Genomic DNA, 26,937 nt, shown 5'->3' with positions numbered 1-26,937 from the left:
TCCCACCTTGCTCCTGCTGTGTGTTTTCCTTGCTGCTTTTCCCATTGGCATATTCGTCAGAGCTGTGCGTTCAGCTCCTGACATTTTCATATTCTAGTTATAATTCAGCTTCCACTAGTAGTGGAGTGGTTTGGTAGAAAGAATTTACCATACCCCACTGTCACCACACACACACACACACACACACACACACAAACACACACACGCACGCTCTCTCTTTCTCTCTCTGTCTCTCTCTCTGACTGTCTCTGTCTCTCTCTTGGGAAACAGCTGTCAGGTCTGGGACAAGTCACGTCACCTTTCAGCCTTGGTTTCCTTGTCTGTAAAATAAAGTGGCTAGGGCAGAAGACTTTAAGGTCACTCCCAGCTTCAGGACTCTGCCATACTCGGGGGACGTGCCCCCTTGGAGTGGTGCATGTCTGAGTGCTCGTGGCAGTTGACACCCAGTGGGATGGAGTCCCAGTGTCAGAAGTCAGTCTATGCCGTTCGCTTCCAGGCACCTGGCTGCCATGCTGGTGCCCGTGGGGTCCTCCTCCTTGCCAGCAGTGAGGGAGGTTGGACTGCTATGTCCAGCAGTGAAAAGCACAGTGACTGAGAAGACCTGCCTCCCCTTCCTGGAGTCCTGAGGTAGCAATGGGAGCCAGCCACATGCAGGAGACCTTTCTAGAAACCTCTGGGGAGTTCCTGTTTTATTTATTAGCCGCCATCCTTCTTCTTCTGCCCCAGGAAAAGTGCTGACCCTATGCTGTGCAACCAGCACAAGGAGGCGGACATCCATCAAGCCCACTCTCTGTCACTGTTGAGCTTGACCTCATTTAACCCCTGCATTCTCCTGCGCTGCCAAGTAAAGACCGAGACATCCCTGCAGCAGGAGCTTTCTTTTCTTTTTTTGAGACAGTCTTGCTCTGTTGCCCAGGCTGGAGTGCAGTGGCGCAACCTCGGCTCACTGCAACCTCCGCCTCCTGGGTTCAAGCAATTCTCCTGCCTCAGCCTCCTGAGTAAATGGAACTACAGGCATACGCCGCCACGCCTGGCTAATTTTTGTATTTTTAGTAGAGACAGGGTTTCACCATGTTGGCCAGATTGGTTTTGAATTCCTAACCTCAGGTTATCACCCGCCTTGGTCTCCCAGGTGCTGGGATTACAGGCGTGAGCCACCACGCCCGGCCTTGCAGTTTTCATTTTTCAAAATCACAGCAACTTTATGGAAAAAAGAAAAAGTAACCTTTAATTGTGTAATGGTAAAAGCATTACTGACTCGGCTTGGTCACCAATGACAATAGCTACTGTCTTTTCAGCACTGGGCAGAGTGGTCTCATTTAATCCTTACAGCAGTCCCATTAGGTGGGAGTTACATGCTCTTTTTACAGATGGAAACACCAAATCTTAGGATGGTGAGGTCATCCACCTATGGTCACAAAGGTGGTCAGCAGCCAAAGAGAACCCCCACTGTCCATCTCTGAAGCCCACATGTGAGTAGCCAGGTTGCAGAGAGAGGCTACAGTGTCTTGTCTGTTTACACATACATAATTATCCATGATCCAGGATCCATGATCCATGTAATCAGGGTTCCCTCCAGAGCTGCTAACACTGGAACTGCTCATGTTCAAGCTAGGATTCTGGCTGCACTTGAGAGCAAACACGTCAGTAAGTGGCAAAGATGAGAGTGTGTTGACTACAGGAAAGGAACATAGGTACTTAAAACAAGGGAAGTGTGGTAATTTCCCAAACACCTATGTCTGACTCCACTTGCGAAATACAGTATTCTCTCCAAAGCAGCCTTAGAAAACATGTTAGTTGCATGGCAGGATAGAACTCCAGAGTTAGGCCTGGCACAGTGGCTCACGCCTGTAATCCCAGCACTTTGGGAGGCTGAAGCAGGAGGATCACTTGAGGCCAGGAGTTCAAGACCAGCCTGGCCAACATGGCGAAGCCCCATCTCTACTAAAAATACAAAAATTAGCTGTGGGGGCACACGCCTGTAATCCCAGCTACTTGGGAGGCTGGGGCAGGAAAATCACTTGAACCCGGGAGGTGGAGGTTGCAGTGAGCCAAGATTGTGTCACTGCACTCCAGCCTGGGTAACAGAGCAAGACTCCGTCTCAAAAAAAGACTAAACAAAAACCCTAGAGTTAGATCCTGAGGATTTGGGGGCTCTGTTTGTAATGGAGATCAGACAGGCCAGTTTTCCTCCGGAAAAGAGTCGGGGGATGGCTGGTCAGTGCCCAACTCTGGGAGACCACCCTTCCCCCAGCCTGGCCAGATGTGGCCAGGGCCCCCAGGCTGGACTCACGGGCCAGAGAGCAGAAAAAGACCTGCTCTGCCTGAGCCCAGCCGGGTGGCCGACCCTGTGAATGTGTACGTTGTATGCAGCACCATGAAAGCACACCCTGTCTCCTCACGCTTGTGTGCCCCCTTGTCCATATCTGTGGCTGCCCGCGCACCGAGGCCTTGGGTAGGTCTGTTTCTCTTGGCTGCACTTTTGTCTCTCCTGTGGCCACAGCGGATCCACAGAGGATCCGGGCCCACCTCCTCCAGCAGGTTTCCTCACTGTACACCTACTTCAGTGACTGGTTTTGTCCCTCCTGGACTCCCACCTCCACATACCCCCTTTCCTCCTGCCTCTTCCTATTCGGTGAAGCTTGTTCACAAAACATAGTCCTCTGTTCCCCCTTTGCAGGGGTTTCTTGCAGACAGCTCTGTCTACTCTCCCATCTGATCTGCACCTCCCCTCTGCAGCTCCTCCTCCTTTTCCTGAACTGCCTTCCCATTTCACTCGCCCGTGCAGTATGCCAGGCGTTGACCCTGTCTCTAGGATCAAAAAGATGAACTGGAGGAGGTCCCAGCCTCAGGCAGACAAACAAGATCATCGCAGAGAATTTCCATTGCTGTGGGCTGGGCATCATCCTAGAGCCGAGAATTGGGCCCTCAGGGGTGCCACCCTGCCTTGATCCTTCAGCTCTGCTTAGGGCCACCTGGGACCCACTGTGCCTCCAGAGATGCCCGTTAGAAAGCCTGGCCCGTCACTTAGCAACTGGCTCCACCCCTTTCCCTCCCTGAGCTGGGGCCCGAGAGGAGGAAAGACCCATAGGCCTATAAAGAGGCCACCAAATCCCAGAGCGTGGGAGGCTCCAGCTGACCAGAGCTAGGCCAGCACTTTCCCTTCAAAAGTTACCCAGGCTCTGAGGGTCATCTCAGCTAAGTCTAACTATAAATATCTCGCTTCCTGAAAGGATTACCTGGGCTCTCCTCCCCGCTTGGGCTGATCCTTCTGGCCCCTGTGTTCTTCCTGACCCCTTTTTCCCGCTGCCAGGTGGGAGACTTCAGACCACCTGTGTTTCAGCTGTGACTGCTGGGGTGGGAGGGGAGAAAGGAGAGATTCGAGTCTGTATCCTGGCCAGAGGGCCCTTGCCTGCCAGGCTGTTGGGACAAGGAGGCTCTTGTTCCTGCCTTCTCCCATCCGGTGTGAGAGCCCTGTCTCTCACACCAGCCAGAGCAAGCCCAGACTTGTCACATAATCGGTACATCTGGGAAGGACACTGTTGGCCCCATCCCTGGAGTAAGGGCTTGGGGACAGAGCTTGGTAACTGAGTGTGGAACAGCTTGGGGATTGCCGCAGGTATAAATAGGGCTGTCTCCTGGCTTGGGTGGCCTGACTGGGGAAATCTCTGCCCCCCTTGGCTGATCTCAAATTTGGTGTCACATCCCAGTGGCTCACTTATTCCAGTCCCTGAAGTCACAGGAATAATCTGGGGTCTGAGATCAATAAGTGAAGGAGGGGCCACTCCCCTGCAGACCTCTCCCCTGCTTTCGCCTGCCTCCCTGCTGCTGCAGTGAGCCGTAACTCCTCCACCCCTCCCCACCTGCTCACTGTGCCTTGGTCAGTTCCTTTCTCAATTCAGCAGATACTTGCTGAGAACCGCGCTGGGCCAGGCACTGTGTGAGGCAGTGGGATCTATTCAGCCAGGGTCTGCCATCCTTCCTTGTGGTTTCGGAACCTCCTCTTCTGTGTAGCCATCCTGAGTCCAGCAGTGTGAATTGAGTGGTGGGAGTACACCCACACATGCATACACACTCATAGATGCGCACCAGCTCTGGGCAACTTGGAGAGGACCTTTAATGTTCTGTCTCCCACTCTCCTTTCAGTGCCCTCCCTTGGGGGTGGCATCACCAGACACCATTCATTATCGAGGCCAAACCACCGCGTCCACCATCATTATCCTCCTCCAGCCCAGACGTGGTGCCCTCTTGCTCTCTTCCCTCTTCCCTGTCCAAATTAGCTCTCAGCAGCAGCTCTGGAGACCATGTGTTGAACTGTTGATGTTAAGGTGTGGCTGGGCATACCATTTCCACTCCTGTGTTGCTGTGTTTACAGATAGCTTCTTAAGTGAGATCAAATACATACCCCAGCCCAGCGACTGTAACTGGTTCCATGGGTGTGAGGTGGGCCCTGAGAATCTGGATTTTGAACCAGCACCCCAGGAGATCCTAATACGGGAGGTTTCAGCCACCCTTTGGGACCCCAGCCTTTGTCTCTATATGCAGACATGTACATTCTACTTTCAATCACAAATGTTGGCGGGGCATGGTGGCTCACACCTGTAATCCTAGCACTTCGGGAGGTCGAGACAGGAGGATCCCTCGAGCCCAGGTGTTCAAGACCAGCCTGGGCAACATAGGGAGATCCCCTCTCTATTAAAAAAAAATAATAATAAGTTTAAACAAACAAAAAATGTCTGTTGCTGTCCTCTGCCCAGCACAATCGCGGAAACACATGCTTTTTGTGTGTGTGTGTTGCCCTGTGGCCTCCCTGTGCAGGTTGTGTGTCTTTGTCAGCTTCATTAAGGACAGGAACCATTTCTGTTACTCTGTCTTTGACCTGAAGCTTATCTAGGACAGGTGGAGACATAAGTAGAAGCTACTAAATGCTCCTGCTGCTGAAACCAGCAGAGCCTTCCTGGCCCTGGAGAAAGCCTCGGGGGGCTGTCAGTAACTGATATCCTACAGGGCATGGGCTTAGCAAGTCACCACCACCGTCGGCTCCCCAAACTCTTCCCACTTTTCCATGGCTGTGCCCTAGAACTCCAAGTATCCTCTTTCCTAATTAACAACTTTTATGGTATTATTCTTATTATTAAAGTAATAAGTTCTTATTGTAGAAAACTTAGAAACTATAAACCAAGAAGAAATAATCGGTAACTGCCAGTGAAATATAACCGCTGTTTACATTTTGATATAAATCCTTCCAGCCTTTTTTCTCTTTTAAAGACCAGGTCTTACTCCGTTGCCCAGCCTGGAGTATAATGGTGTAATTATAGCTCATCACCACAGCCTTGACCTTCTGGGCTCAAACGATCCTCCCGCCTCGGTCTCCCAAAGTGCTGGGGTTACAGGTGCGAGCCATTGTGCTTGGCCCTCCTGTCTTTTTAATATATATAATTATATAGCCGAGCACTTTGGGAGGCTGAGGAAGGAGGATCACTTGAAGACAGGAGTTTGAGACTAGCCTGGGCAACATGGCGAGACCCCATCTCTACAAAAAAAATTTTTTTTAATTATCCAGTCATGTTGGTGCATGCCTATAATCACAGCTTCTCAGGAGGCGGAGGTGGAAGCGTCGCTTGAGCCCAGGAGGTTGAGGCTGCAGTGAGCTATGATGACCTGGCCTGAGTGATAGAGCCAGACTCCATCTAAAAACGAACAAAAGATAATAATTATGCACTTTTTTTTTTTTTGAGACACAGTGTCACTCTGTGACCCAGGCTGGAGTGCAGTGGTGCAATCTTAGCTCACTACAACCTCCGCCTCCTCGGTTCAAGCGATTTTCCTGCCTCAAGCTCTCGAGTAGTTGGGACTACAGGCGCACACCACCACCAAGCCTGGCTAATTTTTGTAGAGATGGGTTTTTACCATGTTGTCTCAGCCGGTCTTGAACTCCTCACCTCAAGTGATCTGCCTGCCTCGGCCTCCCAAAATTCTGGGATTGCAGGGGTGAACCACCACACCTGGCCAATACATACTTTTTTTGAATTAAAAGCTGGAGCACTGTGCACTTGCTGTATGGGACCTTTTTTCACTGTGTTGTGGACATTTTCCCGTGTTGCTCAGCATCCTACGTCACCATTACAGAGTGGCTGCCGCCGATGCTTTGAAAGGTTGCCCATACTTTATGTAGCCTTTCTCCTGGCCGTGTGCATTAGGTTGTTCCTAGCTTTTCCCTATTAAAAACGTGCTGAGTTAAATAGCTTTCTAGATAAGTCTTCACCACACACTTGTGATTATTTTCTTAGAATAAATTATTAGAAACCACATAGCTGAGCCAAAGGGATGAACATTTTAAAGTTTCTCAGTACCATACAAATGCCCTCCCAGAGACATGCACCAATTTGTGCAGCATATGAATGTTCACACTTTCCACTGCCCAACTTTTTTGACTCCATACAGTATCTTTTTGTTTTTGTTTTTGACTTTTCGAGATGGAGTTTCGCTCTTGTTTCCCAGGCTGGAGTGCAATGGCACGATCTCAGCTCACTGCAACCTCTGCTTCCCAGGTTCAGGCAATTCTCCTGCCTCAGCCTCCTGAGTAGCTGGGATTATAGGCATGTGCCACCACGCCCGGCTAATTTTTGTATTTTTAGTAGAGATGAGGTTTCGTTATGTTGGTCAGGCTGGTCTCAAACTCCTGACCTCAGGTGATCCACCTGCCTCAGCCTCCAAAAGTGCTGGGATTACAGGCATCAGCCACCATGGCCAGCCAATATCTTTTTAAGTAAATGAAATTAGTATGTTCATCATCAACTTGTTCATGTGCTTAGATGAAAAACTTCCTTTTCTGTGTTTGTCTGTATCTGTGGCTAAGATTGTAAGCCCCCGTGTGTAGGGCTGCAAACGTCTGGGCATGTCTCCTATACATGCTTAACTTTGGGCCTGGAGAACTTGGTGAGTTATTTTTGTGCAGCGTTTGACCCACTGATGAAGAGAGCCAACACCAGTCCAGAGGTGCTGCGGCTGCCCTCTGCTGGCTCTGAGGTGCAGTGATGACTGAGAAGGCAATGGCTGGACTCCTGGGGCTCAGCTTACATTAACCCTGCCTGCCCCCTGCCCCTCACCAGCCCATTCTAAAATCTTCAGCCACAGAGGCCCTACCTGGAGGGTGAAGAGTTTGTCACCGCTATATCCTGGGCCACTGCATTAATTAGGCCCTGTTAAATACTTGGAGAGGCTCACTCACAGTGTGACTGTCAGTGGGGGAGAAACATAGAAATGACTGCTAGCAAAGCTGGCTGCTGTTGTGTAGCGGGGAGGCCACCCTGAAGGCTACTGTGGGGGAGCTCAGGAGGTTTGTGAGCCAAGGCAGCATCCCTCAGGCACGTGTGTGGCCTCCTGAGGTGATGACTTTGAAAGGGGCCACCATGGAGCTTTATTTTAAAGGTCAGTTCTTTAGTCTTCTCAAGAGAAAATGAGATGCATGGGCGCAGTTACAGCTCAGGTGTCCTTGTGTCACAGTCCAGCACCTCAGTTGTCGGGCACAGAGCCCAAAGGTGAACATTTTATTTTGTTTGTTTTTGTTTTTGTTTTGTTTGTTTTGTTTTGTTTCGTTTTTTTGAGACAGACTGTTACTCTGTCACCCAGGCTGGAGTACAGTGACATAATCTCAGCTCACTGCAACCTCTGTCTCTGGGGTTCAAGCGATTCTTCTGCCTCACTTCCTGAATATCTGGGATTACAGGCGCCTGCCACCATGCCTGTATTTTTAGTAGAGATGAGGTTTCTCCATGTTGACCAGGCTGGTCTCAAACTCCTGGACTCAAGCAATCCACCTGCCTTGGCCTCCCAAAGTGCTGGGATTACCTGCATGGGCCACTGTGCCCGGCCATTTATTTATTTATTTATTTATGAGGCAGGGTCTCACTCTATCACCCAGGCTGGCGTGCAGTGGTGCAGTCATAACTCACTGCAGCCTTGACCTCCTGGGCTCAAGCGACCCTCCCACCTCAGCCTCCCGAGTAGCTGGGACTACAGGTGCATGCCTCCGCGCCCGGCTAATTTTTTTTATTTTTTGTAGAGACGAGGGGTCCTGCTTTGTTGCCCAGGCTGATTGTGACCTCCTGGCCTTAAGTGATCCTTCCACCTCAGCTTCCCAAAGTGCTGGGATTATAGGTGTCAGCCACCATGCTGGCCGAACAGTGAACATTTTTAAATGTCACAAAGCCTGATCTCTTTCTTCTGTGGGAAGCCTCTCTTGTAGACAGTGCTGACAGCTTGGTTGTGCCCTTTCTCAGCCCTTGGCAGATTAGGAGTGGCCCATGAGCTGGGCCTGCCCTCTCCCCATGTTAGGAGCAGCAGATAGACAGAGACCAGTAAGAAGTGACATGTGACAAAGAGGAAGGAAGGCAGGGAAACTATAGATTCAGCTCAAGAAGTTAAAATGCCATTGAAGCTAAACAGCTGTTTAGGGAAGAGGCAGAAGTCCCACACCCGGGGTCCCTGAGGGAGTCACTGTATAATTACTGTGACTCCTGGTGGATCAAAGCTCTTATTAGGGGATCATCCCTGCTAAATAATGAAAGAGGAAAAGGAGTCCAGAAATCATGAAATGGAGCAACTTCCTTGGTCAAGGCATAAACACCTCCAGGCTAAACTTCATAAAAAATATCTGGATGAAATTGTAACCTTCAGTTTCTTCAGTGTGTCCTTTCTGTCCCTCATACGTAAGCCTTTGATAACCTGGTTTTGATTTTCATGGCTGGCATGAGGTGGGGATTGCAGTTCATGTTTCCATCATAGTCCCAGCATCATTTGTTACACATAGTCATCTTCCCCTCCAACCTGCAACAGGAATGTTCCTTCTCACTGCAAGCAAGTTCCTGTACACACCTGGGTCTGTTTCTGGGCTCTCTGTTCTCATTTGTCTTGTATACCAAAAATAAAATTCTAAGTCCTCCAACCAGCTGAATGGACCCATCTTCTCAGCCAAGGGGATTCCAAAGAAATCTGAAAAACAAGTTCAGGCCATGATGGGAAGGGGAGTCAGGCCTCATTATACTCTCCTCCCTTTGAAGTTCAGGCACAACTGACCAGCATTAACATTAAAACAGTCCAGGCATGGTGGCTCATGTCTGTAATCCCAGCACTTTGGGAGGCTGAGGCGGGTAGATCACCTGAGGTCATGAGTTCGAGACTAACCTGGCAACATGGTGAAACCCTGTTTCTACTACAAATACAAAAATTAGTGAGGTGTGGTGGTACACATCTGTAATCCCAGCTACTCGGTGTCATGCGCATCCGTGTGAAGAGACCACCAAACAGGCTTTGTGTGAGCAATAAAGCTTTTTAATCACCTGGGTGTAGGCGAGCTGAGTCCCAAAAGAGCGTCACCAAAGGCTGGTGGCATTATCATTAGTTCTTACAGGTTTGGGACAGGCAGTGGAGTTAGGAGCAATTTTTTGTGGGCAGGGGGTGGATCTTGCAGAGTACATTCACGATGGTGGGGAGAATATTACAAAGTACCTTCTCAAGGGTGGGGAGGGTGTATCGTACAAAGTACATTCACAAGGGTGGGGGAATATCAGAAAGTACATTCTCGCAAGGGCAGGGAGGGTGTATTGTCACAAAGTCAATTGATCAGTTAGGGTGGGGCAGGAACAAATCACAATGGTGGAATGTCATCAGTGAAGGCAGGAACTGGCTATTTTCACTTCTTTTGTGGCTCTTCACTTGCTTCAGGCCATCTGGATGTATACACACAGGTCACAGGGGATATGCTGGCTCAGCCTGGGCTCAGAGGCCTGACACTCCTGTCTTCTTATATTAATAAGAAAAACAAAACAAAATGGTAATGACGTGTTGGGGCGGCGAAAATTTTGGGGGATGGTGTGGAGAGAGAATGGGCAATGTTTCTCAGGGCTGCTTCAAGGGGATTGGGGCAGTGTGGGAACCTATATGGTGGGAGAGATTAAACTGAAGAAAGATTTTGGGGTAAGGGGTAATATTGTGGGGTTGTTAGAAGGAGCATTTGTCGTGTAGAATGATTAGTGATGGCCTGGTTGTGGTTTTGTATGAATTGAGAAACTAAATGAGAGACACAAGGTCCAAATAAAAGGAGAAAAACAGGTATTAAAGGACTAAGAATTGGGAGGACCCAGGACATCCAATTAGAGAGTGTCCAAGGGGGTTTGGCGTAATTATTTGCTTGGTTGGTGAGTTTTTGGGCTCTATCCTTGAGTTTTTTATGTTGTCATATACCAAGCCAGATTGATTTGGGTACAAACAACACTCTTCATTTAAACTTATACAGAGTTCTCCTTTTTCAGCAGTGAAGTAAATCGAGGCCTCAGCGGTTTTGGAGGAAAGAGAAATACAAAGCCAGTAATTGTTTGTTAAAGGATTAGAAACGGCTAGGAGAGAGTGAGTGAGATTGATAGTGTGGTGGAGATACCTAGGGAGAGGTAAGGAGTGACTGGAGAATGGGGGCAAGGATAAGAGTGAGTAGAAAAGCGAAAAAAAGGGCTTCATCAGGGTGAAAATATTGGAGGGTGCCCTGTCAGCAAAGATCATCTATCCACTCCAAGAGGGAGTCAAGAGTGGCAGATTAGGGATAGTACTAGGAGACAGCCGCTACGATGCTTTGGAGGAATAGTGCAAACTGGCAGTGTAAACAGGGACAGGGCATTTACGAGTAGTTAAGAATGGTGAATAGGGGTATGACTAGACAGAAGATAGTAGGGATGACAAGTTTGCAGGATGCAATCCAAGTTGTGGGGGTGGTGATTGCATAAAGCGTGTTGTAAAGAGTAGGGTAAGGAAGAAGAGACCTAATAAAAATGAAAGGATGTGTTAGGCTCATAAGGGTTACTGTTACCCTTTAGAAATGCAGGTGAGTTTAAGGGAAGTAGGAGTGAGTACTTGCGACTTCCAGGAGGAAGAGGAGAGATCAGACTGGCAGTCCAACGGACACAGTTTTATTCTGGAACAGTGAACCCAATGGGGAGGGTCCTGCAAGTGGATGGCGTTTGAGGTACTATAGATGACTAAGTAGGGTCCGGTCCATTGAGGTTGTAGAGTTTGAGGGGTCAGATTCTTAACAAGAACTGATTGTCCAGCTAGGGTGTCTTCATATGGCTGGGAATCTAGAGTAGGCAAGAGAAGATTAGCAGCCTGGCGAATTTCCATCTAGCCTGCTGGAGGACTGGAAGATAGTTGCCTAGAGGGCTGGTGTCTGGGACAAGGTTGGGGCCTAGCAAGAAAGTGCATCCATATAAAAGTTCAAATGGACTGTACCTTCAAATGGACTGTAACGTATTTTGAAATGGCCCTGCAAAACTGTCTCTTATGGGGTATGTTTACATTTTCTGTAAAGAATCCCGTTCCCTTTCCAGGTCTTTTTCTGACCCTGAAGAGATTAGCTAAAAATCCGGCACCTGTTAAAAGTCTGAATAGGAAACATTTGCCATCTATTGCCTCTAAGGGCGGCCACCTATGAAACTTCATCTACATAATAAGAACCTTGGTCTCCACAACTTCTTATCTTTTTTTTTTTTGAGATGGAGTTTCACTTTTTGTTGTCCAGGCTGGAGTGCAGTGGCACAATCTTGGCTCACTGCAACCTCCACCTCCCAAGTTCAAGCGATTCTCCTGCCTCAGCCTCCTGAGTAGCTGGGATTACAGGTGCCTGCCACCATGCCCAGCTAATTTTTGTATTTTTAGTAGAGATGGGATTTCACAATGTTGGCCTGGCTGGTCTCGAACTCCTGATCTCAGGTGATCCACCCACCTTGGCCTCCCAAAGCGTTGGGATTACAGGCGTGAGCCACCGCGCCTGGCCCACAACTATTCCTTTCTGTTGATTGGAGGACTTAAGATAATAACTCTTTCAACCAGTTGCCAACCAGAACATCTTTAAATCCACCTATGACCTTTAAGTCCCTGCCCCTTCAAGTTGTCCCTCCTTTCCACACCAAACCAATGTATATCTCACATGTAATGACTGATGTCTTAAGTCTCCCTAAAACATATAAAACCAAGCTGTAATCCAACTGCCTTTGGGCACATGTTTCCAGAACCTCCTGAGACTGCATCACAAGTCATGGCCCTCACATTTGGCTCAGAATAAATCTCTTCAAATATTTTACCAGGTTTGGCTTTTTTTGTCCAACAGTCTGTCCCTGTTCCAGTACTGTGCCAACTGTAACTTTATAATTAATGCTGATCATGGCAGCACAACTTCTCCCACCTGATTCTTTTCTAGGAGCATCTTTGTTCTTCTATATAAAATTTAGAATCAGCTTGCCAGGTTCCTTGGGAAAAAACTGACAGGAATTATATTGGAATTGTATTACATTTATAGATCAATTTAGGGGGAGTGGACATCTCCATGATTTCTTTGAATGTTGCTTCATTCCCATTTTCCCTATTGGATCCTTCTGGAAATTCAGTTCAAAATTTTAGACCTAGAAGGACATAGTATCCCTTATATAGTCCCAGCTACTTGGGAGGCTGCTGGGGAAGAATACCTTGAGCCCAGAAGTTTGAGGCTGCAGTGAGCTATGATGACACCACCGCACTCCAGACTGGGCAACAGAGTGACCTTGTCTCTCAAAAAGAAAAAAGACATCCGAATCTCAATTATATTGTCTTTTTCTATTTTTATTTTCTTTTTATTTTTTTGGGACAGGGTCTCACTTTGTCACCCAGGCTGGAGTTGGAGTGCAGTGGCGTGATCATGACTCACTGCAGTGTCAACCTTTCTGGGCTCAGGTGATCCTCCCACCTCAGCCTCCCAAGTAACTGGGTCTACAGGTGCATGCCACCATGCCCGACTAATTTTTTTGTATTTTTTGTAGAGACAGGTTTTTGCCATATTGCCCAGGCTGGTCTCGAATTCCTGGGCTCAAGTAGTCCATCCGCCTTGGCTTCCCAAAGTGCTGGGATTACAAGTATGAGCCGCTGGGCCCAGCCTATATTTTTCATTTTTAGAAGTTCTATATGGTTCTTTTAAGATCTTATTGGTTATACATATTATGTACCCACAAAAATTAAACATTTTTAAATCTCCTTGATCATTCTTTATAATCTTTTATTCGTATTTTTAAGGCCCTCATCCCTTAACTCAGTATTTCATAATCTATCCAGAGTCTTTGCAAATCTGATTCTTTTGTCTGCTGTTTTTGCCAGTAAAGCTTGCACTGCCTTGTTTCCTTGCATATTGACATTTTTTTAAAAAAAACTATTACCTTATTTATTTTTCTTGGAACTTTATCTTGGAAATTCTTTGAGGCCTTGTTTGAAGTTATTTTCCTCCAAAGAGGGTTTGCCTTTCCTTCTGCCACCTCACCACCTCAGAAATACTTTAAATTAAATGTTTGGCTTTAGAGTTTTCTGCCCCTACACTGTGAATTCCGATGGTGAACTACAGGATTGAGTCAGACCTGAGGTGGAACCCTCACTCACTTACTATGTGACCTGGGGCAAGTCATTTAATCTCTCTAAATCTGTCCTATCACCTGTGAAATAGCAATAGTAATACCTACTGCCTAAGCAAGGATGAAATGGGATCGTGTATATAAATAAAGCCTTGCCTGGGATTCTTTCTCAGCAGAGGTCAGTGCCTGCTATTCTCTTCCTTTTGCCCCAGCCAGTGGGAGCAGTCTGGTGGTGGCCCCCAGCCTTAGTTCTGCCTCTTACCATAGGACCTGAGTTATAGTGGAAGCAGAGTGCTTCACATCTCACTCCTGTGGCTCACTCTGCCTTTAGTTTTGAGATGACTGAGCCTCCAAAAACCTTTGAGAGACGCCTCTGCCCTCAGTCTTGACTGTGGTTTGGAGTTGTCTTGGAGATCACTTGGAGCTGGGTAACAAGAAAAATGACATTTGACAGAATTGTTTTATTTGTCAGATGCTGCAGGAATTTTTGGGGGAGTTTGTTGATTATGATTTCTTTTTTTTTCTCTCTTTTTTTTTTGAGGAGTCTTGCTCTGTCGCCCAGGCTGGAGTACAGTGGCGCCATCTCGGCTCACTGCAAGCTCCACCTCCCAGGTTCAGGCCATTCTCCTGGCTCAGCCTCCGGAGTAGCTGGGACTACAGGCGCCCGCCATCACGCCTGGCTAATTTTTTGTATTTTTTTTAGTAGAGACAGGGTTTCACCGTGTTAGCCAGGATGGTCTCGATCTCCTGACCTCGTGATCCACCCGTCTCAGCCTCCCAAAGTGCTGGGATTACAGGCTTGAGCCACCGCGCCCGGCCGATTATGATTTCTTAAAAAAAATCCTTGTGACTATAGTGGGACATTAGTAACAAGATGTTAAAATTGTTAATAATTTTTTTTTTTGAGACATGATCTTGCTGTCTTGCCCAGGAAGGAGTGCAGTGGCACGATCACAGCTCACTGCAGCCTCAACCTCCTAGGCTCAAGTGATTTCTCCCATGTTAGCCTCCCAAGTAGTAGCTGGAACTACAGGAGCGTGCCATCGTGCCTGGCTGATTTTTAAAAATTTTTTTGTAGAAACAGGGTTTTACCATGTTGCCCTGACTGGTCTAGAACTGCCGGGCTCAAGCAATCCTACTGCCTCCCAAAGCACTGGGATTACAGGCGTGAGCCACCGCACCCTGCCCCACATGATCATTCATTCAATCACGCCTGTAATCCCAGCACTCAGGAGGCTGAGGCGGGCGGATCACAAGGTCAGGAATTTCAGACCAGCCTGACCAACATGGTGAAACCCCATCTCTACTAAAAATACAAAAATTAGCCAGGTGTGGTGGCAGGTGTCTGTAATCCCAGGTACTCAGGAGGCTGAGGCAGGAGAATCACTTGAACCTGGGAGTCGGAGGTTGCAGTGAGCCGAGATCGTGCCACTGTACTCCAGCCTGGGCAATAAGAGTGAAACTGTATCTCAAAAAAAAAAAAAAAAAAAAAAGCAACAAAAACAATGGTAGCATATGCTTTGCTAACACAATTATTTTATGTCCCTAGCTTGGTTATGTGAAGTTTCCTGACTCTTCCCTGCTATTTAGGAAGGGCTTCAGAGACCTGAATACTTAGTAGCCAGTGCAGCAGGGTTTCAGGGTCTGGCCTGGGAGGGTAGGGGAGGGGGAGGGCAGGTTGCAGCTCAAGTAGCTTTAAAGATGCTGAGCCTCTCCTGTCCTGCCCAGGACGCAATGAGCCCCTGAAGAAAGAGCGGCTCAAGTGGAAGAGCGACTACCCCATGACTGATGGGCAGCTGCGGAGCAAACGGGATGAGTTCTGGGACACAGCACCTGCCTTTGAGGGCCGCAAGGAGATCTGGGATGCCCTCAAGGCTGCCGCCTATGCTGCTGAAGCCAATGACCACGAGCTGGCCCAGGCCATCCTGGATGGAGCCAGCATCACCCTGCCTCATGGTAAGTGGGCAGGGCCAGGGCTTTATCCCCGCTGGAGCTCGGGGGTCACCAGCACAGTTTGAGGGTGTTGAGGGGTGTGGAGCAGTGGGGCAGGTGGTTACTCACGTGTTCATTCCTTCAAGCAACCCTTACTGAGCGTGGACCAGGAGTGGGTACACAAGGAAAATGAGAAAATGAGGCACAGTCTGTGCTTGCCTAATGACACGACAGAAAGACACCAACAGATCTGCAAAGCAGTGTCACAAATGCACTTTGGGACCCTAGAACATCCAAGGCACTGACCTTTATTTTATTTTTTATTTTATTTTTTTGAGATGGAGTCTTACTCTGTCGCTTAGGCTGGAGTGCAGTGGTGGGATCTCGGCTCACTGCAACCTTTACCTCCTGAGTTCAAGCAATTCTCCTGCCTCAGCCTCCTGAGTAGCTGGGATTACAGGCATGTGCCACCACGCCTGGCTAATTTTTGTATTTTTAGTAGAGACCAGGTTTCACCATGTTGGCCAGGCTGGTCTCAAACTCCTGAGCTCAAGTGATCCACTGGCCTCGACCTCCCAAAGGCACTGACCTTTCATTGGGTCATTATGTGCTGGACACTGATCTAGAAACTTCCACTGCATTAGCTCACGTAAGTTCATAGCAGCCTTATGGGGCCATGTAAAGCAGAGGGTAACAGTGGAGCTCTAGAATCACAGACTTGAGTTTCTGTTTTTTTGAGATGGAGTTTCACTCTTGTTGCCCAGGCTGGAATGCAATGGTGCGATCTTGGCTCACTACAACCTCCGCCTCCCAGGTTTAAGCGATTCTCCTTTCTCAGCCCCCTGAGTAGCTGGGTTTACAGGCATGTGCCACCAGGCCGAGCTAATTTTGTATTTTTAGTAGATACAGGGTTTCTCCTTGTTGGTCAGGCTTGTCTTGAACTTCCACCCTCAGGTGATCTGCCCGCCTTGGCCTCCCAAAGTGCTGAGATTACAAGCGGGAAGCACTGTGCCTGGTCACAAACCTGGGTTTCAGTCTGAATGTTTCCCTTTCCTAACTGTGTTGCCTTTAGCAAGGAGCTTCTCGAATTTAGAGGCTGAGTGCCTTACAGCTGTAAAGGGGAGATAATTATTAGGATTCAGCAGGATACATGTAACATGATTTAGTCCGGTCCCAGCACTTAGTAGGTGCTTAAGAGACAATAAACATATTTCTCCATGCATTACATTTTACCAGTAAGGACACTAAGGCCCATGGAGAGCAGAGCTGTGCTGTTTCATTCATCCCTGTAACCCCAACATCTGGCACATGTGAAGAAATGAAAAATAATATGCCAGGATGAACAAGCCAGCACCTGGTGGAGCTGGGATGCCAGCTTAGGTATTCCTGACTCCAGTCCTGTACACCTAGTCATCAGGCTGCCCTAGGGAGATCTGACTGTGGGGTGGCCATGGCAGGTGTATTAGTCTGCTCAGGCTGCTGTAACAAAATACCACATGCTGGGTGACTTAATCAAGAGACATTTATTTCCCACAGTTCTGGAGGCCGGGAAATCTGGCATCATGGTGCTGGCCAGTTCAGGTTTTGGTGAAGACTAAACTCTCTTGCTGGCTTGCAGGTGGCTGCCTTCTTGCTGTGTCCTCACATGGGGAGCGAGTGGAGAGTGAGATAGTGCTCTAGTGTCTCTACAAGAACTATAAGTCAGGGCATTGGAGCACACCTGTAGTCTCAGCTGCTCGGGAGGCTGAGGTGGGAGGATTGCATGAGCCCAGGAGTTCGAGATCAACCTAGGCAACATAGGGAGATCTTGTCTCAAAAGAAAAAAAAAAAAGAACCATCCTTCCGATCAGCAGACCAGAGGGTCAGGGCCTCACCCTATGACCTCATTTAACTTTAATTATTTCTCTATAGGCCCTGTATCCAAATACAGTCACACTGGGGGTTAGAGTTTCACCATATGAATTTGGGGGAACCCAAACATTTAATCCACGATAGTGGATCCCCAAGCTGACTCTGACAGCCCTGCCTCTCCTGTAGGCACCCTCTGTGAATGCTACGATGAGCTGGGCAATCGTTACCAGCTGCCCATCTACTGCCTGTCACCGCCCGTGAACCTGCTGCTGGAGCACACGGAGGAGGAGAGCCTGGAGCCCCCCGAGCCCCCACCCAGCGTGCGCCGTGAGTTCCCACTGAAGGTGCGCCTGTCCACAGGCAAGGACGTGAGGCTCAGCGCCAGCCTGCCCGACACGGTGGGGCAGCTCAAGAGGCAGCTGCATGCCCAGGAGGGCATCGAGCCATCGTGGCAGCGGTGGTTCTTCTCCGGGAAGCTGCTCACAGACCGCACACGGCTCCAGGAGACCAAGATCCAGAAAGATTTTGTCATCCAGGTCATCATCAACCAGCCCCCACCACCCCAGGACTGATGGGCCCACGGACCCCTGGGAAGAGGCCCCGCCTGGAGCACTAGGCCTCTGCCCTGCTGCTGCCTTCCAGTACTGTCATTTTCTGCAGGGGCCCTCCCCTCAGTTCGGCTGATGGGTGAGCTGTGAAGGGACCCTGCCTTTCAGGGCACTACGTGCCACCGGTTCCCAGTACCCAGGGAGCAGGCGGCCACACACAGGCCTTGCAACCTTGTCAGAGAAAAGGCGAACGGGGCCCTCACCCTGCCTCTCTCCCTCAGCAGGTTCGAGCCACGAGGGCCAGCCAGGAGGCCCCTGGAGCCCAGATCTGTCATCTGGTGCTGCCAGCTGTGCTCACTCCGGTTTTCTGCTCAGGGTCTGAAGCAGCTGCTGTCTCCCTCCTCTGCCCCCATCCCCTGGCTCTCCCCTGGGCACAGTGCCACTCCCTTGGAAGGGAGGGAACCACCCGTGAGCCCCAGGGCTCGGGAAGCCTGAGGCGGGCCTCTGCCTCTCCCTGCCCCTAGCACAATTGGCAGAGTTGAGGCGGGAGGTGGACGGCTGGGCTGTCGTGGCAGGGTCTGCACAGGACCATGTTCTGGCTATAACCCAGGCAGTGGGAGGTCTGCAGCCTCGTCATGGCCCCCACAGCAGGTCCCTGTGGACAGACATATCTGCATATTTATCAATAAAGCCTTTTCTCCTTCTCGCTTGCCTGGCATTTGACTGAGTTCTCCTGCAGCCCTGTGGGGCTCCTGGAGCTGTTCTGGTATGGGAACAGGTGGATGCCTGGCCTCCCCAGCTGCTCTGGGCATGCAGTCTCCAGCAGAGTGAGCCTGGAACTGCCAGTCTTCTGGGCCCTGATCCCAGCTCCCCTGGTGTCCTCATGAGTCCTTAGGAAAAGCCACTTAACCTCTGAACCCTCTTTGCTTTTCTTTAAAGCAGAGCCATGCTGCCTGCCCTGCCTCCTCCATCAGTTGCTGGGAGGATTAAGCAGGAAGACAGATGTGAAAGTGCTTGCAAGGTGAAGACAGCACCTCAGGAAGGTGGTCTGCTCCTGCGGCAGGAGGGGCTCACTTCCGGCCCTTGGAGATGCTGTACCCATCGTGATGTTAAAGCAAAATCTCTGACAGATTTAGATCACGTGTCAGAGGTTTGTGTCACATTCCCAGCAAGGGAACCGGAGAGGAAAAGGAACCAGTTCCTCATGCTTCCTAGGGGAATGTGTGCATATCTGAAGAGAGGGGAATCTTATATAAGGCTATTTAGCTAAGGGCAGCCACCAGCCAAGTGAGCCTTACAGAAGCACAGGGCCGGGTGTCTGCAGTTCCCTAGCAGGTTAACCTGAGTCACAGTGAACTCAGTGGAACTGAGCAAGTACAGATCTGATTTTGCTCCAGTTGGGAGTATTTTTCCTTCTTAGTGAGCATGGGCAGCCTCCTGGCCAGGGAAGTCTAGCACTGTCTGGGCCTGGCAAGGAAACCCTGGGAGGACAGGAGGATCCAGAGTAGCTGCTGCTCCTTACCAGCTGGGCTTAGTTCTTTCCGGAGACCCCTCTCTTGAAGCAAGACTCTGTAAGCCCTGCAGAGGTTCCCTGAGCACTTACCAAGGGAGGAGACAGATTGGATAAGGTTTGTTCATGACTAAAAGTCACCCAGCCAAATGCAGTGATGCTTAACTGGGGAGCATGTGGGACCCCGGAGAGCTGAAGGTCAGCATGAGCTGTGATCAAAGAGGGAGACAGCTGCCCTTCCTGCTACCACGGCCCTGGGCTGGACAAGTAGAGTGTGACCCTCCTCACAGCCAGCAGGGCCTGTCTGCAGGACAGCCTGGGAGTACAGAACTGTCCTGGGTCCCCACGTTTGGTTTTCAGGCCCTCTTCCTGGAGCTGGCTGAGTAGGGTTTCCAGGCATCCAGCAGGGGGCACTGTCATCTGGGCTGGAGCATGCAGCCGGCAGGTCCCTTGTGCAGCCCAGCTGCCTTGGCTAAGGCCCAGCCAGGCCCAAGCGCTCAGGACAGAGGCTGGAGAGGCTCCTTCCTACAGCCCTGCTCTTGGACACAGTGCCCTCCAGCTCTAGTAGGCCAGGAGTTGATGGGGCAACTGGCCCTGTTCCCTGGCCCTGGCTCCCCCTGCTCCCTGGGGCTGCCCGAGGTGAAGGTGACAGGTGGGGGAGGCAGGTGGAGAATTGGGCCAGTGAGCTCATGGCAAAGGCGCCCAGCTGGGCAGGGGTGGGTGCTCTGGCCTATAAAGCCCCCGAGGCCCTGTGGCCTGCAGAAGCGGTTATGGACGGCACCATGGAGGACTCCGAGGCGGTGCAGAAGGCCACGGCGCTCATCGAGCAGCGGCTGGCACAGGAGGAGGAGAATGAGGTGCGGGCAGGGGTGGAGGTGCCCAAGGGAGTCTGAGGAGATCCAGCTCTGTTGTCAAGGGGAGGGAGAGCCTGTCTGCTACACCTGTGGTGGGGAGGGGGTTAGATGTCCCCAAGGGCGCAGTTGGGCCTCATTCCTGTCTCAGGGTATTACTGGCAGAGGGTATTGCTGGCAGCAGAAGACTGAGGCTTCAGCCTCCAAAACTGCGTCAGTGGGGTGGGGAGCTGGGCTGGGCCTCCTAAGAGTGCTCACCCTCCTGGGCCTTGAGAGACAGTGGGCTGTACAAAGCAGACAGCTGGGTGCTCCCTGGGACTGTCAGGAATGTGTGGCCCTGTGATGCTCCAGTGACGGACTGGAAGGCTGGGGCATGGGAAACTCCAGTGTTTGGCCACTGAAGAAGAGAGTAAGGAACAGTGAGGAAGGGATGCTGGGAAAGGAAGCATGGATTTTGCCAGCCTGCTGGCCACCCTTGGGGAGACCTTGGGAATGTGGTGTTCTGGGCAATTGTATTTTCTCTGGGATAAGGAAGTGGAGCAGTGGCAGGGGATGCTGGCTTGTCCTACTCCTCATTCTTTTTTTGAGACGGGATCTCCCTCTGTCGTCCAGGCTGGAGTGCAGTGGCACGATCTTGACTCACTGCAACTTTTTCCTCCTGGGTTCAAGCGATTCTCCTGCCTCAGCCTCCTGAGTAGCTGGGATTACAGGCATGCACCACCATGCCTGGCTAATTTTTGTGTTTTTAGTAGAGATGGAGTTTCACTATGTTGGTCAGGCTGGTCTCGAACTCCTGGCCTCTGGTGATCTACCCACCTCAGCCTCCCAAAGTGCTGGGATTATAGGTGTGAGCCACCGTGCCCGGCCCCTACTCTTCATTTTATTTAAACTAATACTTCATCTAGTGTCGGCTGTGCCAACAGCCCAGAGCTGTAGAAATGGGTGGACCAATACGGCCCAGACCATGCCTTCTTTTTACCAACCCAGCATTCATTTTAGCCCACTTGTCAGTTTCATAGTCAACTAAGAAACAAGGCAAAGGGAAGAAATGACTAACTAGAGGTGTGAATCAGAAGTGGAGGAACACAAGGGGCTCATGAATTGTTCTGAGGGCCTTCAAGGACTCCTCTGTGGACAGGGCCAGGTGCAGTGGCTCAAGCCTGTAATCCCAGCATTTTGAGATCTGAGATTGGAGGTGGGTGGATCACTTGAAGTCAGGAGTTCGAGACCAGCCCAGCCAACATGGTGAAACCCCGTCTCTACTAAAAATACAAAAATTAGCCAGGAATGGTGTTGGGCACCTGTAATCCCAGCTACTCGGGAGGCTGAGGCAGGAGAATTGCTTGAACCCGGGAGGCGGAGGTTGCAGTGAGCCGAGATTGCACTACTGCACTTCAGCCTGGGTGACAGAGGGAGACTCCGTCTCAAAATAAATAAATAAATAAAAATAAAGGGACTCCTCTGTGGACAGGAGGATACCTGAGCTGGGCCTTCAAGGGGACTCAGTGGAGTCCAGGATGGTGGAGGGTATTCCAGCTTCAGGAAATGCAGGAGCTGAAGTCTCCATGAGTGAAAACGTGGCAGCTTTGAGAAAATCTGGTAGTAGGGCTAATGCTGGAGAGATACAAGCCAGAGAGGGCCACGTTCTGTGGGTAGTGAGGCGCCACTAAATGTTATTGAGTGCGGGAGATTGGTGTCATCTGCCCTATTTTAGGAAGGCAGCTCTGCTGGCCCTGAGGACTTGTTGGAAAAGGCTGGCCCTAACAGGAGTGGAGGGGAGGAGATAAATCAGTTTGGAGGTAGATGCCATTCAAAAAAAGGAGTGTGACTGAATGAGGGGTGAGGAGGAAGGAAGGGTCAGGACCCCAAGGGAAGAAGAGATGAGATCAGGAAAGAGCTTGGACTGAGCCCTGGCTGGGGCAAGCATCCGTGGATCTCTAGGAATCCTACTTCTCACTCCCCCAAGGGCGTGTGCCTATGGTTGGCTGGTGCCAGTCAGGTGAGTCATGCTGCTATGCCAGTTCTGGACTGCTGCCAGTAGACACAGGGACCTTCAGCGAGGGGATGCAGAGCAGTCCTCTTCCGTTCATTCATCCAATAAATATAGCTACAGAGCTGGCAGCACACCAGTGCCAGGCCCTGTGCAAAGCATTTTACAGGCATTCTCTCTTTTAATCTGCATGACAATCTATGAAGTAAGGTGGGAGCTTTGTGTGTTTCATGAACTCACATTCAATGCAGCAAACAGTTACTGAGCACCTACTGTATGTCAGCCCACAAAGACAAACCTGAAATGAAGGGCTCTAGGGTCTGGGGAAGATGTGGGTGAGCATTAGAGTCCCCATTTGTCTCTACCAGGACCCAGCCTGGCAGGGTTCTTGGAGGAGAGCCTCTGTTTAGCCTGTGCACAGTCCCCAGGGTGGGAAGGGACGGAGGGTCCCAGAGGCCAGCGCAGGGCCTGGAGTTCTACTGTGGCGAGCTTACTGGTTAGGTCATCACTGAGAACTTAAGGGTTAGCAGAGATGCTGAGCCTGCTTGCCATCATCCATTCACTCACTCATTCATTCATTCATTCACCAGTCACTAAGCACCTACTATGTGCTAGGGCCTGTCACAGATGCTGGGGACACCAAGATGATTAAGACACAAGCTGGGGAGCTACAGTGGCTCAGGCCTGTTGTCCTGGCATATAAGGAGGCAAGGCTAGGTGTTCAAGGCCAGCCTGGATAACATAGAAACCTCTCATCTATATAACAACAGCAACAAAAATTATAGCCAAGTGCGGTAGTTCACACCTGTAATCCCAGCACTTTGGGAGGACAAGGCGGGCGGATTGCCTGAGCTCAGGAGTTCGCGACCAGCCTGAGCAACATGGTGGAACCCCGTCTCTACTAAAATACAAAAAATAATTAGCCGGGCACGGTGGTATGCGCCTGTAGTCCCAGCTACTTGGGAGGCTGAGGCAGGAGAATCACTTGAACCCAGGAGGTGGAGGTTGCAGTGAGCCGAGATCGCGCCACTGCACTCCAGCCTGGGTGACAGCGGGACTCCATCTCAAAAAAAAAAAAAAAAAAATACAAGCTGGCCCTCTGGGTGCTCCCTGAGGAGCCCAGCCAAAGTCCCACATGCAGCAGTAGCTGCAGCCCCAGGTTATCTTTCCTTCTTGGAAGAAGATTCAGTGTTTCAGGTTAGGCCAGCACTGAGATCTCAAACCATGAAGCCCAACATGAAAGGGAGAAAGCAGTGGCTAACAGAACCTTCAGAATGAAGACCTGGGGAATCAGCTCTCAAAACCACCTTGAAGGAGCAAAAAGGAGCAAATGTGGGAGCTCAGGGAGGAATGGGAAAGGGACCTGAGTGGTCTGTAAGCGCGGCCTCCTTCCCGGCTGCCACATTGACTCAGGACCCTCCAACCTGGGCAATTGTTCCCAGACTCATAGCCACACAAGCTGCCTGGTGGGGACTGCAGAGATGGGGGTGCCAGCACATCACAAAGAGACAAGAAACAGTCCAGGAAAATCAGAGGGCAAATGCAGAGACCTGGCAGGCACTTGGACCTGGATTACAGTGAAAAGAAGGTTAAGACTTAGAGCCCATTTCAGGCTGAAGGCTGAGGAGCTGCTGCTCCCATCACCAAGTTCCCCTGAAAGCACTAGTTTCCAAGCTCTAGACTTCACAGATCAGTGAAATCTGAGAGAGAGAAAAAAAGGTATCTAACAAAGGAGTTGCCAAATTTTATATTGCAAAGTAAGACCATTTAAGATATAATCATCTCTCATCACAATTATTTCATCAAAGTGAATTATTTGCTTATTTTAAAAACTTATTTTGTTAATTTTTTTAATTCATTTTTTTGAGACCGAGTTTCACTCTGTTGCCCAGGCTGGAGTACAGTGGCACTATCTTGCCCCACTGCAACCTCCACCCCCTGGGTTCAAGTGATTCTCGTGCCTCAGCCTCCCGAGTAGCTGGGACTACAGGTGTGTGCCAACACGCCTGGCTAATTTTTGTATTTTTAGTAGGGATAGGGTTTCGCCATGTTGCCTATGGCTGGTCTCGAACTCCTGGGCTCAAGCAATCCACCTGCCTCGGCCTCCCAAAGTGCTTGGATTATAGGCGTGAGCCACTGTGCCTGGCCTATTTATTTTTTGAGGCAGGGTCATTCTCTCTCTGTCTCACTGTCACTCAGGCTGGAGTGCAATGGCATGATCTTGGCTCACTGCAACCTCCCCTTCCTGGGCTCAAGTAATCCTCCCACCTCAGTCTCCCAAGTATTTGGGACTACAACAAAATCCACCATGCTTGGCTAATTATTTAAATTTTTTGTAAAGATGGGGTCTCACTATATTGCCCAGGCTGATCTCAAACTTCTGGCTCAAGCGATCCACCCACCTCAGCCTCCCAAAGTGCTGGGATTACAGATGTGAGCCACTGTGCCTGGTCTATTTATTTTCAGAGACACGATCTTGCTATGTCTCTGGAGCTGGTCTCGAACCCCTGGGATTGACAAATGTTTCTGTCCCAGCTACTCCCTCCCCAGTAGCTGGGACTAAAGGCTGGCACCACCACACCCAGCCAAAGTGAATTTTTAGTGCCAAAAAAGTAAAGAAAAAAAAAAAAAAAAAGGCTGGGCGCGGTGCCTCACGCCTGTAATCCCAGCACTTTGGGAGGCCGAGGCGGGCAGATCACGAGATCAGGAGATCGAGACCATCCTGGCTAACACGGTGAAACCCCGTCTCTACTAAAAATGCAAAAAATTAGCCGGGCGTGGCAGCAGGTGCTTGTGGTCCCAGCTACTCCGGAGGGTGAGGCAGGAGAATGGCGTGAACCAGGGAGGCGGAGCTTGCAGTGAGCCGAGATCCTGCCACTGCACTCCAGCCTGGGCGACTGAGCGAGACTCCGTCTCAAAAAAAAAAAAAAAAAAAAAAATCTTGGTGCTTGAAAGAGTGAATATATCTAATCTCATGACAAACTCACTCTGGTGGCCTTTAATGTTGTTTTGCAGGGATCCAGGCCAGTCAGCAGGCAGGTGTCTGAGCTCAGGGTTGGGACTGGGGCTGAAGCTGAGGTGGGGAACTCGCTCCTTTTGGGGGCCTCTCCAGGGGCCCTGCTCTTGCTGGGGGCTCTCCAGGATCAGCCAGAAGGACTCTGAGACCACCCAGGAGGAGGTCCCTGTGGGGTGTCCTTGGCGTGGTTGGGGGAGAGGCTGCCTGTCTCCTCGGGTCCTGGAGAAGGTGCCCTCCTTGGATCACCAGAAACTCCGGAGAGACGCACGCCAGAAGCTGCCCATGGACTTGCTGGTACTGGAGGATGAGAAGCACCACGGGGCTCAGAGTGCAGCCCTGCAGAAGGTGAAGGTAAGCCGGGGAGGACCCAATGTCTACACCCAGGGGACCAGCCAGGCAGCCATGGCCTGTCTGCACCTCTCCCCACGTAGCCCATGGACCAGCAGTTCAGCATCCCCGGGAGAGCTTGCTAGCCCTGAAGAATCTCCGCCCCGCCTCTGAACTACTGAGTCAGAATTCCCCCAATCTGAGAGCCATCTAGGCCTGGAAGGAGGGATAGACCTTGGTTCCTTCTTTCTTGAGAAGATGTTCCTGCCCACCCCACCCTCCCCACCAGCTTAGGTCAGAGGTCTCCCAAGCCCCCCAGACTCTCTGCCCAGACTGGGGGTTAATGGGCCATCCCGCGCAGGGCCAAGAGCGCGTGCGCAAGACGTCCTTGGACCTGCGGCGGGAGATCATCGACGTGGGCGGGATCCAGAACCTCATTGAGCTGCGGAAGAAACGCAAGCAGAAGAAGCGGGATGCCCTGGCCGCCTCACAGGAGCCGCCCCCGGAGCCCGAGGAGATCGTAAGGGTCCTGGGGAGGACACCGCGAGGGGGCGGAGGGAGAGCCCAGGAGGGTTCTGATCGCCGGGAGGGCCCCTGACTGCTGCGTCCATACCTGCAGACTGGCCCTGTGGATGAGGAGACCTTCCTGAAAGCCGCGGTGGAGGGGAAAATGAAGGTCATTGAGAAGTTCCTGTCTGACGGGGGATCAGCTGACACGTGCGACCAGGTGATGCTCCTAGCTGCCCCTGACCGGCCTCCCCTGTCAGTTGCCACCCACTCTGCTCAGCTCCTGGGCAGCCCACTGTGAGCCTATTTGAGAGGAGGCACGGTTGTTCTTTGGATGGGTGGGCGGCTGGGGCGCTCAGAATGGGGTGTCCCTTCTCCGCACAGGAATTGACCTAAATTGACTCAATTTTCCAACTTGAGTCACCTGCAAAGCAACAAATGTCACGTTTGTTTAGGAAAGAAAGAAAAAATATAATCAAATAAAAATAGACCAGGACCAGAAGATGTGGGCTCAAATCCCATCTCTCTCACTCACGAATTGTGGGACCTGTGGCTGGGTTGGTGCCCGCTCCATGCCCAGTTTCCTCTTCTGTAAAATGGCCTGCTTCCCTCACAACATGTTACGGTGATCAAACGGAATATTAGGCTGGGCACTGTGTGCTCCCAGCACTTTAGGAGGTCAAGGTGGGAGGAGCGCTTGAGCTTAGGAGTTCAAGACCAGCCCAACCAACAGAATGAGACCCTGTCCTCTCTATGTAGATATAGATAGATATAGATATAGATATAGATATAGATATAGATATGTTTTTTGGTAAAAAAATTTTTTTGGTAAAAGGAAAAAAGGAATATTAGCACTTTAGTAAGTATTCACTGCATGAATGAAGAAACTATCAAGCATGTGTTAAGAGATGATATTTTTGTTTGTTATGGTATAGTACTGTACTTTTTTTTTTTTTTTTTTTTTTTTTTAGTGAGACAGAGTCT

At 50.4% G+C, this 26,937-nt stretch overlaps 2 protein-coding genes across 5 annotated transcripts in view; both read left to right on the top strand.

Annotated features, from left to right (window-relative positions):
* The window catches only part of UBTD1 (ubiquitin domain containing 1), a 64,495-nt gene extending 46,037 nt beyond the window's left edge, over window positions 1-18,458 (top strand). For both annotated transcript variants that reach the window (XM_023206337.3, XM_023206336.3), the window contains 2 exons: window positions 15,150-15,377; window positions 17,391-18,458. In XM_023206337.3, coding sequence (XP_023062105.1) covers window positions 15,203-15,377; window positions 17,391-17,776 — 561 coding nt within the window. In that variant the 5' untranslated portion in view covers window positions 15,150-15,202 and the 3' untranslated portion in view covers window positions 17,777-18,458. The remainder of the gene's footprint in view (window positions 1-15,149; window positions 15,378-17,390) is intronic.
* Window positions 18,459-18,599: 141 nt separating this feature from the next.
* The window catches only part of ANKRD2 (ankyrin repeat domain 2), a 13,421-nt gene continuing 5,083 nt past the window's right edge, over window positions 18,600-26,937 (top strand). Inside the window, exons 1-4 of one of the 3 annotated variants that reach the window (XM_023206324.2) lie at window positions 18,600-18,902; window positions 25,369-25,470; window positions 25,808-25,966; window positions 26,066-26,173. In XM_023206324.2, the coding sequence (XP_023062092.2) occupies window positions 18,699-18,902; window positions 25,369-25,470; window positions 25,808-25,966; window positions 26,066-26,173 (573 nt within the window). In that variant the 5' untranslated portion in view covers window positions 18,600-18,698. Of the gene's footprint in view, window positions 20,120-24,973; window positions 25,471-25,807; window positions 25,967-26,065; window positions 26,174-26,937 lie in introns of those variants that run through there. The other 2 variants (XM_023206325.3, XM_023206323.2) reach the window with 2 other exon arrangements.

Source organism: Piliocolobus tephrosceles, chromosome 9 (genome assembly GCF_002776525.5).
Source record: "Piliocolobus tephrosceles isolate RC106 chromosome 9, ASM277652v3, whole genome shotgun sequence".
NCBI classification, from domain to species: Eukaryota; Metazoa; Chordata; class Mammalia; order Primates; family Cercopithecidae; genus Piliocolobus; species Piliocolobus tephrosceles.
This window is presented reverse-complemented; position numbering and strand designations above follow the sequence as displayed.